At 33.0% G+C, this 13,110-nt stretch overlaps 1 protein-coding gene across 3 annotated transcripts in view; it reads left to right on the top strand.

Annotated features, from left to right (window-relative positions):
• The window catches only part of chd4a (chromodomain helicase DNA binding protein 4a), a 58,903-nt gene extending 46,276 nt beyond the window's left edge, over positions 1-12,627 (top strand). For 2 of the 3 annotated variants that reach the window (XM_005159352.5, XM_021468085.3), the window contains exons 35-41: positions 2,129-2,191; positions 2,304-2,459; positions 3,921-4,029; positions 4,136-4,268; positions 5,863-6,058; positions 9,992-10,155; positions 12,358-12,627. In XM_005159352.5, the coding sequence (XP_005159409.1) occupies positions 2,129-2,191; positions 2,304-2,459; positions 3,921-4,029; positions 4,136-4,268; positions 5,863-6,058; positions 9,992-10,155; positions 12,358-12,369 (833 nt within the window). In that variant the 3' untranslated portion in view covers positions 12,370-12,627. Of the gene's footprint in view, positions 1-2,128; positions 2,192-2,303; positions 2,460-3,920; positions 4,045-4,135; positions 4,269-5,862; positions 6,059-9,991; positions 10,156-12,357 lie in introns of all 3 variants that reach the window. The other variant, NM_001044858.1, reaches the window with a different exon arrangement.
• The last annotated feature ends 483 nt before the right edge of the window (positions 12,628-13,110 follow it).

The raw sequence follows: 13,110 nt of genomic DNA, 5'->3' as shown, positions 1-13,110 counted from the left end.
AACGGTTGCGTTTAATCTATTCAGCCAATCTCCAGGTCTGGCAGGACAGCTTTTAGCTTAGCTTAGCATAATTAATCAAATCTGATTAGACCGTTAGCATCTATCTTTAAAATTTCGATAATTTTCTTTTGTCTTTTTCCTTTTTTTTCTTGTATGAAATGCCTGAGTTAGCCAAAAATGCTATTTTGCATCTTCAGATGCCAAACGTGGACAAAAATTACAATTAAGCTTTATAATAATTGTTTGTAATCTAATTAAAAACCCCCCTACAGTTAAACAGCTGCATTTTTCTCTATTTGTAATCTGTTCAGCAGATCTTCTGGTCTGGCAGGAACACTTTTAGTTTAGCTTAGCATAATTAATTGAATCTGATTAGACCATTAGCATTTCTCTTCAAAATTTTGATAATTTTCTTTACTTTTTTTTTTTTTGTATAATGTATCTAAATTAGCCAAAAATGCTATTTTGCATATTCAGACTCCAAAGGAGGACAAAAATGATATTCAACTTTTATAACGATTGTTTTTTTTTTTAAAGAACACACTTTCTTTATGACTTTCCTATAATTAAACTGTTGTTTTACTCCATTTTTAATCTTTTCAGCTGATCTCCGGGTCTGACTGGAGCACTTTTAGCTTAGCTTAGCATAACTAATTAAATCTAATTAGACCGTTAGCATCTCTCTTCAAAATTTCAATAATTTTCTTTTTTCTTTTCTTTTTTTCTCATAATGTGCCTGAATTAGCCAAAAATGCTATTTTTGCGTCTTCAGATGCCAAACGTGGACAAAAATTACAATTAAGCTCTATAATAATTGTTTGTAATTAATTAAAAACCCCCCTACAGTTAAACAGCTGCATTTTTCTCTATTTGTAATCTGTTCAGCAGATCTTCTGGTCTGGCAGGAACACTTTTAGTTTAACTTAGCATAATTAATTGAATCTGATTAGACCATTAGCATTTCTCTTCAAAATTTTGATAATTTTCTTTACTATTTTTTTTTTTTTTGTATAATGTATCTAAATTCGCCAAAAATGCTATTTTGCATATTCAGATGCCAAACGTGGACAAAAATCACATTTAACTTTAATAATGATTGTTTTTAATCCAATTACAACTCCCCTGTTATTAAACAGTTGCATTTACTTTATTTTCAATCTATTCAGCTAATCTCTGTGTCTGGTCGGGAGCACTTTTAGCTTAGCTTAGCATAATTAATTGAATCTGATTAGACCGTTAGCATCTCTCTTCAAAATGAATATTGCTTGTATAGCACGCCAGAATTAGACAAAATGCTATTTTGCATCTGCAGTCACTGGACTGGCTGTAAAATAGTCAACCTAAAAATATAAACCAGTTGATCATTCATTCATTTTCCTTTTTTCCTCTTTGGACCTGTAAGGGAAACCGGAAAACTCGGAGGAAACCCACATCAACACTGGAAGAACATGCAAATGCCACACAGAAACGCCAACTGACCCAGCTGGGTCTCGAACCAGCGACCTTCTTGCTGTGAGGGGATTGTGCTACCCACTGCCCCAAACCATTTAATCAATGCATAATAAATACAAATTTCAAAATCCATATTACAACGTAAACAATTAACAATTTACCAAGAAATACTGTATCTATATTTATACTATAAAACCAACAGAACATGATCACGTTCATCTCATTTAAACACATTAAAACATTAAATAATTTTATTACTACATTAAGATTAAAATACTAAAATTTCATTAATATTAGTTCCTATATACCCATATCAACCTAGAAAATAGCAACTTTTCATTGTTTGTAGGTCTTGGTATACCATGTAACTACAGAAGATTCAAGCTTTAAATAGGAAATTATGAAAACTCTTTGGTCATTTTTGAGGAGATGCTAACGGTCTAATCTGATTCAATGATTTATGCTAAGCTAAGCTAAAGTGCTCCTGCTAGACTCGGAGATCGACTCAATAAATTAATAATTGGTCAAATTCATCTGTTTAACTCTAGGGTAACTGTAAAATGCTATAAAAATTGAATCTATTTGCAAAAAGTAATAAAGTGGAGTGTGTCTTTAAGAAGCAAAAATATGCTTTATCCAAATATAGACTTTATAGATTTGTGTTATTGTGTTTTAGGAGAAAAGAAGGATGATGAGCCTGAGAAGATGGACACAACTCCTGTTACAGATGAGAAGAAAGGTCTGCTTCCCCTGACTAGCCTTTGAAACATTTCTTTTATTAGGTTTTTATTTTATTAGTATTTTTTTATTCCCAGTTTATTAATACTTCTGGGTTTTTTTCCTCACTTCAGGTCAGAAGGATGAGAAAGATTCTGGTAAAACAGAAGAAGCGGGAAAACTGCCTAATGGAGAAAGTGCCAAAGACAGCGCAGCGGGAGCAGGAATTGAGGAGAGGAAGAAAGCCAAAACACGGTTCATGTTCAACATTGCAGATGGAGGATTCACCGGTGAGATTTTCTGTTAAAGTTATTCATTTTAAAATCATGATTTTTCAGATATTTGAGCTGCATTTTATTTAAAATATACTATATGGATTTTATTTATTCAGCCTGTCATCTCTTTATCTTAATTGCATTTGTATAAAGTGCATTGTTTGACCATGTAAAAATAAAAATGTGATAATTAAAACAATTGGAGTAATAAAAATTACTTTGTTTGCAAATATCACTAACAGGTCATTGCTTTATAACAATTTAATACTTATTAAAATATTAATAAAATATTTATATTATTTGTATATAATAAATATAAATATAAAATATTACCGTTATATAAGATGATATATTATACTTTATTAATTTTTTTTGTGCGTAATTTATTAATAATTGTTTAAAGGGACATTATATATTTGTAGTGTGTCTTATCAGTTATTTGTCAACCAAAATGTTTAATACAATATATGAAATAATTAGGAAAAAAATCTAACATTTTTTATTAATTTAAAATTGTATAACCTTTTAAAACTATTTAATACTATTTGTTTTTAACTTACATTTATTCACTTTTTAACTTATCCACAAGTTATTTTTATTATTAGTTTAAATGCCCATTATTTATTTGTAAGTATATTATTAGTCATTTGTCAACCAAAATATACCATATAATATATATAAAATAAATATGAAAAAAAATCTGATCTTTTTGGGGGATTCTTTCAAAATTATATATTTTTTTACTATTTAACTATTTTCATTTTTTGACTATTTAAAACGGTTTTTATTTTAAATGGATTTGCTTGGTTTGCACAATTTATTTATATTATTATATTGGATCAATATATATTTGTAAACTAGAATATTACCTGTTTTTTTACCCAAAATATATAATTTAATATATTTATATCTAATAAAAAAAAACAAATTAAGTGTTCTTTTGTAACTAATACTATTGTTTTGGGTTATTTCAATTATTTCCTTTGCATAGTTTTAATAAAGATTTAAATGGGCATTATTGAGATGAGATGTATAATATTAGCATTGTCTGTAAATATATAATTTAATATATTAATAAAATGTATAACAAAACCAATTCAAAACATTTTTTTTGGTTAAATCAAAGTTGTTGTTTTTTTATAACTATTTAAAACTATTTATTTATATCTTAAATTTATTCACTTGGTTTGCATAATTTATCAATAGTAATTTTTATATAAATTAAATCTTTTTTGAACTTTATTTTTTGTTTATGCAAACTAAAGTATTTTTAAAATAATACTATTTATTTTTAAATGTGATTTCTTTGATTTGCATAATTTATTAATAATCATTTAAATGGGCATTATAGACTTTTAATCTGTAAAATATATAATATTAGCTCTTTATAATATATATGAATATGAAAAAAAGCTAAATAATTCAAACAAAATGTCCTAACTTTGTGCATTTATACAAAACTGGCTTTTCTTCCAGAATTGCACTCCCTGTGGCAGAATGAGGAACGAGCTGCTACAGTCACTAAGAAAACCAATGAGATCTGGCATCGTCGTCATGACTACTGGCTCCTCGCAGGCATCATCCAGTATCTTTTAATGCAGTCCGTGCACACACACACATATGTTGGGTGTCTTACACATGCGTTCAGTCACAATCAGAGTGTGAAGGTCTACCTTTACTCACCGTCTCAGACACGGGTACGCTCGCTGGCAAGACATTCAGAATGACGTCCGGTTCGCCATTCTTAACGAACCCTTCAAAGGAGAGATCAACAGAGGAAACTTCCTGGAGATCAAAAACAAGTTTCTTGCCCGGAGGTTCAAGGTATTGTGAACAATATTTGAAAAAAGTAGTGCTGTCCATCAATTTAAATTAATTAATCACATTTTTTGCAATTAATAAAATGATTAATCAGAAGAAGGAGATTGAAAAGCTAAAACTTCTCGGTTTTTGCAACGAAAAAGACTAATTGAATATTAAAGAGCCTCTATGAGCTTTCATTTTTGGGGTTGCCAGATACCAGAAAGTTAAACTGTTCATTTAAAGTAATTTTCTTAAAATTCTGCACGTTCTGCGTCGCATTTTACTTTATTTTTGCAATCTGGCAACTATTTATCTACTAGAGCGGGTATTGCAAGCATTTTGCCAGTGGTTAATCGTATTAATATGGTTTTGTCTTTATTGGTTAAGTTTAAATCATTTAGATTTTATTTTAATATCGATTAGTTATCAGTATTTCATTGAAAAATGTTTTATAGATATAGTATTTTTTTATTGTTTTTTTTTTACTTTCACATTTTACACTTAAGTACTTGACACTGTCGCAAGAAATTATAAATATGCACAATACGGTGTAAAAATACTGCAAAAATAAATAAAATATAATAATAATGTGCAATAGTGAAATTCATTAGCAACTTGATACAAATCAAGAGGTTAAATGTATGTAGGATACAAGGTATTTAAAAAAAAACATTAACCCTTCTTTACTAGAACATACACAATCATTCATTCATTCATTCATTCATTTGTTTTCTTTTTGGCTTAGTCCCTTTATTAATCAGGGGTTGCCACAGTGGAATGAACGTATCCAGCACAAGTTTTATGCTGCGTTCAGACCAGACGCGGAAGAAGCGTCAAGCGCGAGTGATTTACATGTTAATGCAAAGATGTGAATAGACATCCTGCGGTGCGATACGCACGAATGAAGCAGCACGAGTTGAGCGTTTTGTACGGTTGAGGCGCTTAATGCACAAATCGCTTGTTGGAAAATCTGAGCTTAAGCGTACTGAGCTCGGCTTAGTCGGAAGCACCGCTAAAAGCTTCCATCATCTAGGTTAAGTTTTTGGAGGAGTTGATGAGCTCGCAGAGCTGGGTGCACCTCTGAAAGTATCTAGTGGACTCAGACACTGCACCAAATGAATCTACACTGTTTTTCAGTCTTCATAAAGCACATAAACACTATGTTAGCCATTAAGCAACGAAGCTAGAGCCACTGGGTAGACAGAAGCACTGCCCATGACACGAATCTGCTTAGTGTATGAGTGTCAATGAGGCTGTAAGGGTATATGCTGTGTTATGCTGGATAAGTTGGAGGTTCATTACGCTGTGGCGACCCCAAATTAATAAAGGGACTAAGCAGAAGGAAAATGAATGAATGAAGGAATGAATAAAAGAACATTTAACACAAAGCTAAGATGAAAAAAGTCTGAGGAAATAATCAGCCTACAGACTTCTGCTGTCTCTGATCACATACTGTAACAGTAGCCTAAAAAAATGCCAGGACAAAAACAAATATCACATCACATATTTGTAATGCAAAAAATTAATAATAAAGGTCACAGGAAATCAGTATTTTTCCTGTAAATGAGTTGTTTTCTTGTCATAACTGAATGTGTTGCTGTGTGTTTTATTGCAGTTGCTCGAGCAGGCTCTGGTGATTGAAGAACAGCTGCGCAGAGCTGCGTATCTGAACATGACTGAAGACCCGTCTCACCCCTCCATGGCTCTCAACACACGCTTCAGTGAAGTGGAGTGTCTGGCCGAGTCCCACCAGCACCTGAGCAAAGAGTCCATGTCTGGAAACAAACCTGCCAACGCCGTCCTACATAAAGGTACGTATGTTAGCCTGCTGTTCCAGTCCACGTGAATCGGAAGCTGCAATTATTTTTTTTCCCAAGGGAAATTGAATATTAAATGAGAAAATTGTGGGCGTGGCTTGTATTTTCTACCATGAGCTGATTGGATGTAGTAAAGTAGGCATTTCTGTCTGCATTTTGGTCTATATTACCAGCCCACTGCAGGTTAACCAGTCATATTCAGCACCCTGGGTTTCCTTGGTGGCAAATAGCGTATTTAATTTCCATCTTGAAAGCTGCCTAAATGTATGTGGACGTGGCTGAAAAATGACCTCCAGGGAACAGTAGCAGCCTCCAAAATAAGACGCAGGTTCAGAGGTATAATTATCCACATGAGGTGGTTTTTAATCGCAAATAATAAAAATATTACAAACTTAAACATTAGCTTAAGGCCTTTATCACACCGAACACATTTTTTTCAGTGGTTGCCTAGCGACATAAAAAGCGCAGCACACTTTTTTTTTTCTTGTCAGCAAAAAAGGCATTGCTTCTCGCATTCTCAGAATGAAAAAGCTTGTTCAGTGTGATTGACCCCTAAAGCTGTGATCACACTTTTTGACCCATAGATGTCAAATTATACCCATGTGAATGTGACAGACCGGAAACACAAGCTCGTGCGACAAGTCCCAAAGTTCAAGCTTGTAAAACTCTGACCTGCGAAATCGCATCACGTGAATGCATGAGACCAATAGAAGATCAAAATGTGAGCTCTTGTACAAAAATGTAAAATAGGTAGCAATCACTCTCTTTATAAACATCTAATCATCTTTATTCCGCACTTTTTACAGCGCTGTACGACAAAATTTCTTAAACTCTAGCGTGATGGCGGTTTACCTCTCGATTGTCAGGCATGTTCACTCCTGGAGATCTGGGGCCTGTTTCAGTAGGGAGGTTCAACCAACTCGGAGTTTAAACTTGAACTCGGAGTTGATTTACCGAGAGATTAAAAACTCTTTGAGTTTTCAGTTTCAGAATTGCGCATCTGAGTTGGGTCAATCAACTTTGAGTAGACCAACTCAGAGTGAAGCGAGCACACCGCAACAAAAAAAGGCATTATCAATGGAGCGCAGATATTACGATTCAACATGGAAACATCTGAAAAAAGAAAAAAAGAGATCGGCATTTCTTTCTCCAGCTGAACCTGATGTGCTCATGCAAAGTTATAGCCAATATGAGTTTGCGTGGAAAAACTCGAGTCAATGCGAAATTTTTTATATTCAAGTATAATATAAAAAGTAAGGTAATGTGTGACGTTTATAAAATTTCACACACGTTCCCACTTTATACACGTTGATCAGTCTTCATAGATTTAAAAGTGCACATCAAGTGATGGAGGTCGATATGACATTTAGAATGTAAGCAGCACTAAACAATAGTTTGTGAACAATTAATAATCCCATTAATTACAGCACATGTTGAAGGGCAGTGAATTTAAGCTAATTATTTATTAAAGAAGGACAAGCCACTCTCGTACGTGACTTTGCATCCGTTTCCATCCAAATATATTGATTACATTTATGTGCAAAACTGGAATAAAAGATGTAGTATGTCCTGCAGTGTGCTGGTTTGTCTGTTCACACACATTTTCATCATAATCTACAAACCTTTTTTTAATGCGCATACTGGAATTTGTTCAGGAAAGTGTTTCCATCGCAGTTTGTGCATCTTTTCTTATCAAATAGAAGTTTATCCTACTCGGTTATACGCATGTTTTATTATGTGTATTTGCAAAAGTGATGTGCATCATGATGTTTCCATCAATCGTTTTTATGTGCATCTCCAAAATAAACATGAAAATAGGTGGGTGGAAACAGGACTAAGGTGAGCAATACCGCTTCATCTTAAAAAAAGAGGAGGAGACCGACAGAAACTCAAGAGTTTAGAGAATAAAACCTGCTCCTGACCAGGGGCCTCATGTATCAACGCTGCGTACGCACAAAAACTTTGCGTACGCCAGGTTTCACGCTCAGAATCGCTCACGTTTGGATTTACTAACAATGAACTGAACGTGGGAATTTGCGCAGGTTTACGGCAGCTTTCTGGCAGGCGTACGCACATTTTTTGTGCGTGTCTGTTTTATTTCCATTGGCGACTCCTAGAGGCAGTTGTGTTAAATTCCTCTCTACAAAGTGTCTGAGCCTTGCAATGGCAGCTGTATGAGACGGGTTCAGCAGGTATATAAGATTTCCATACCATACATTTGACCAGCTAAACATTAAAGCACAATTTGCAGCAGTCGCCTGTTTTCCCAATGTAATCTGAGCGATCTACTGCACGCACATTGCTATAAAGACACTATCTGAAGATGAATTTGCATGCGTGAATCAGAAACATTTCCATTCAATAAATGTGCAAATAAAAAAAATTATGATGCTTATTGATATGAACTTATTGATGATTCCTACTTGTCTTTCTTGTGATAAATAGTGGGCAAAATCTGATATGTAGCGAGGAAAAAAGAAGAAAGAGTTCATCAGACGCTGGATTCGAGCCGAGTTTATGCTCGAACGTGTCAATTCATGATCACATGCGTCTTATGAAGTGCGCCACTGAGACTGCGAAGGAACTTGCAGCAGTTTCCAGATATAAACCACACTGTTTTTTTTAAATGCACTCAGTGCGATGTTCAGACCCAACTGTGTTAACCGTATCAGCTAAATTCTCCCACTCTATTTTTTTCTTTTGTTGTTAATTCCGGAGAACAAACTTGCAAATAACACCGGTTTTCTCCGGTCTACCTCCGAAAGCAGCACCTCCACTTCACATTCTGTTCAAAGTTTCTCTTTTTGCTTGCTTTTGCCGTTGCTTTTTCGTTGGGTTTTGCCATTAGCATAGTCATTAGCATATTCATACGGGGGAGGAGGCAGGGAGGGGTTTTGTGCTCGTGCATGTTGCGCTCAGTTTCACGTTCATTCAGATGTACAAAAGAATATGCGTGAGATTCGGCGTACGCAGTGTTTCATACATCTGAATTTTTTTCTGCGTACGCACATTTACAGCTTTGTGCGTACGCAATGTTTTAGTAAGATTTCCACGCAAGTCTTCGTACATGAGGCCCCAGGTTAGGTTCACTGAGTAAGTTACCACAGTAACTGAGTTAAAGTTACCTCTCTTTCAGAAACAGACTTGACTTACCCTGCTTTCTCCAGGTTAACAAACCTGCCATTTTGAAACGGAAAACCCAGAGTTTCTCTCATTTCAGGGTTGAAATATTCTAAGTTTTCTGAAACGGACCCCTGGCAACCTGCCTGTGCATCAATATTTTGAATTCCAATATTTTGAATTTTGACTGCAATGCCTTTGTCAACCACTAGGTTTTAAACATACACACTGCACCTTCAACGAATGGCTTGTTTCCACTGAGTGGTTTGGAACAGTAGGGTATGAACTTGTTTACGTTACAAAAATAGTGAACTGTACCATACTACCCTTTTGTGGGACCCTTTTGTAATTGTATCTAGCGCAACATTTATTTAGATCAAAGTTTTTTTGCTGAAGGGGATTTTGGGACATAATAAATACTGCCAGTAAAAGATCAATTAGTGTCAAATAAAATCTTCTTTATGATCAGGCAAATTATTTACGCTTATGTCCCTCTGCAAAAACCTTCAGAAAGTAAATATAAATAAAACGGTGTCAAATTTGGTGTATGTAAGTGTAGGTTTATTAACTTTTGAGTAAATGACCTTTGAATTACAGTTACAATACATATTTTAAGACACAAACTGATAAAGTGCCACAAAAGAAATACTTAAAGTAGTAATTAGAATGTTTTGTTTTTTTTACCAAAAATCTAAAAACGGAGTTTCATGAAGAAAACGCCTTTTAATTATATAGGAATCGATTATTGATGAGCTCTTGAGTTCTCGCAGACGACACTCAGTACTTTTATTCTTGTGTGTCCGACAGTACTGAAGCAGCTGGAGGAGTTGCTAAGTGACATGAAAGCCGATGTCACTCGTCTCCCGGCAACCATCGCCAGGATACCGCCTGTTGCAGTGAGGCTGCAGATGTCTGAAAGAAACATTCTCAGCCGTTTGGCCAGCAGAGGACCAGACACACAGAGTCAGCAGGTACGTCACACACCTGTGTGAAGAATCTCCTGTGTTTAAACAGGGTACGGTAATATTTAGAAAATCCTATTCTAACCATGTAGTGCATTAATTCTGATGTATCTTAAGCATATAGTTGAAGTCAGAATTATTCGCCCCCCTGATTATTTTTTTCCCCAATTTCTGTTTAACGGAGAGATTTTTTTTCAACACATTTCTAAATATAATAGTTTTAATAACTCATTTCTAATAACTGATTTTTTTTATCTTTGCCATGATGGCAGTAATTAATAATTGACTAGATATTTTTCTAGACACTTCTATACAGCTTAAAGTGACATTTAAAGGCTTAATTAGGCTAACTAGGCAGGTTAGGGTAATTAGGCAAGTTATTGTATAACAATGGTTTGTTCTGTAGACTATCATAAAAAAAGTATATATATATTTATTACTATATATATAGCTTAAAGCTTAAATAGCTTAATTTTGTCCTTAATGTTTTTTTATTTTAATTAAAAACTGCTTTTATTCTTGCCAAAATAAAACAAATAAGACTTTTTCCAGAAGAAAAAAATATTATCAGACATACTGTGAACATTTCCTTTAAACATCATTTGGAAAATATTTTAAAAAGATTTTTAAAAAATTCAAAGGGGGATAATAATTCTGACTTCAGCTATATATAATACATTTTTGCAATATTAATTTACATTGTGGTTTTAGGCGTCTATTGTATATGTATTTAATATATTTAAATTTCTACTTGTAGCTCTTTGATGGATGTTTTAAAAAATATATATTATAAAAATTTTATACAGAAAAGGTTTCATTTTTAATTAGTCACCAACAAACTGAAAAAAAATCTTCATATCATATCTGATTAATTTAATGAATATTTTATATTTTTATTTATTTAGTTTGTGTAATCTCTTGTTCAGTTATGTAATCTTGTGTAAGCTATATTAATCTTGCTATGAAATAGCTATAAGTTACTGTGGCAATAAATAAATATTTATTCTCATTTACTCTCTCTCTCTCTCTCTCTCTCTCTCTCTCTCTCTCTCTATATATATATATTTATATATATATATATATATATATATATATATATATATATATATATATATATATATATATATATATATATCACCTAAATTATTATAAAAGAATCATTGTAGATATACTGATTTATTATTGTTTTTATTACTATTTTTATAATATGTTGAATGTTAAATGTACAGATTATTCTGATCTACTTTTTATTGATTTGTATGAATAATAGTGTATATTGAATGATATATTATGAATAATAGAATATATTATTTACATTATAATTATTTATAAATATCTTATATATACAATATGATTGTTATATATATTTTTTTACTACTACTTTTTAATGTGTTTTTTTATATATGTACGTCACTTTTTTATATAAACTTTAGAAATGCTTTGGCAATACATTTGTAACATATTTGTCATGCTATTAAAAAAATTATTGAATTGAGAGATATGCATGTACGTGTATACGTGTGTGTGTGTGTGTGTGTGTTCAATCAATTATTGATATCAATTATCAATTATTATAAAAGTGCCTATCTACTATGATAATATTGATTAATAAAACACTATAGTTTTATGTTTAAATGTATTTGCAGATGTAAAAATCTTCTCCATATATTTACAAATAAAATGCATATTTGGTTCGAGTTAGTTTATTTATAAAATCATTTTTTCAAAATTAAAAAGCAGAAAGCAAGTGGGATTTTAATATGCGGAGGGATTGATCTAACAATTGTAATTGTTTCATTAAATTAATTGTACAGCTACACATTACATTACATATGAAAGTCTGCAAAACATTCACCTCTGATGCTTTCCAGGAAATCATTCACTTTCTAAATGACCGTGAAGAAACTGAATTTGACCTGTAAATACAAAAGGACATGTCTTATATACACAGCGAAACCACAGGATCTAGTCTTTATGCCATTCAACATTTAATATGAATTATTTAAAGTCTGAATTTATCTCACCTAATCATTTAAGCTAAACTGATAATTTTATCTTTAAAATCCATACACAGTTTTTTTATTTGTGAATGCTTCTCACCAATCACCCAGATGCTGCAGCAGTAGTGTGGTGTGTTAGTGATTGTGTTGTTTGTTGTCTGTGTTCGGCTGCAGCAGCAGTGTTAATGATTGTGTTGTTGTTTGTGTCCAGGTGCAGCAGTAGCCTATCAGACTGCAGTCCTGAGCGCCGCACACCACGTCTACATTCCTGATTGCACATGATCTTCTCGTCTTAGCTTGAATCCACAGCCTCGTACTGTCCGCTCAACCCTCACGGCTGTGGGTCTCCAAGCTGTCGTTTTTTTTTTTTTATTATTTTAATTATTATTTTCCTAATTAATATTGTTTACATAATATTGTTGTTGATGGTTTTTGGGACCTCAATAAAAATGTTCAATAAAAAGGTTTCTTTTCCTTTTAATCCTGTTGTTGTTTCGTTCTTTTCTGCTTTGACAATCATTAAAATGATAACGTAGATCTGGTTTAGTGAGGTTTCTAGATTGAGAATGTTTTGGACTTGTGGGTTTGCAGAAAGAGTTGATGAATGGTTTTCTAAACCAGTGTAAAGATGTGGTTTACACAAATTGTCAAGAACTACTACTCCGATAAACGGGGAGCAGAGTGCCTAAAATCCTCTTAGCTGTTATTAATTGACTGTAAAGCACATCTTCACAAAGCTTACTGCATTTATTAATGGTTATTTCATATCTGTAGCAAGCTTTCTTTTAAGCCTGTTGTTCCTTTCTGCTTTTCCAACATTTAAAATAATAATGTAAATATGATTTGGGGATTTTTCTAGGTTGAAAATGTTTTGGGGATGAAAGAGTTGATTTTATAAAGCAGTAAGTCCCGTGAAGTTGTGGTTTACATGAATTTATAAACACTGAAGGGTTTTTTTTTTAGG

This window comes from Danio rerio, chromosome 19 (assembly GCF_049306965.1).
Source record: "Danio rerio strain Tuebingen ecotype United States chromosome 19, GRCz12tu, whole genome shotgun sequence".
NCBI lineage: Eukaryota > Metazoa > Chordata > Actinopteri > Cypriniformes > Danionidae > Danio > Danio rerio.
Note: the sequence above shows the minus strand (reverse complement) of the source record. Positions and strands in the feature narration are given on the sequence as shown.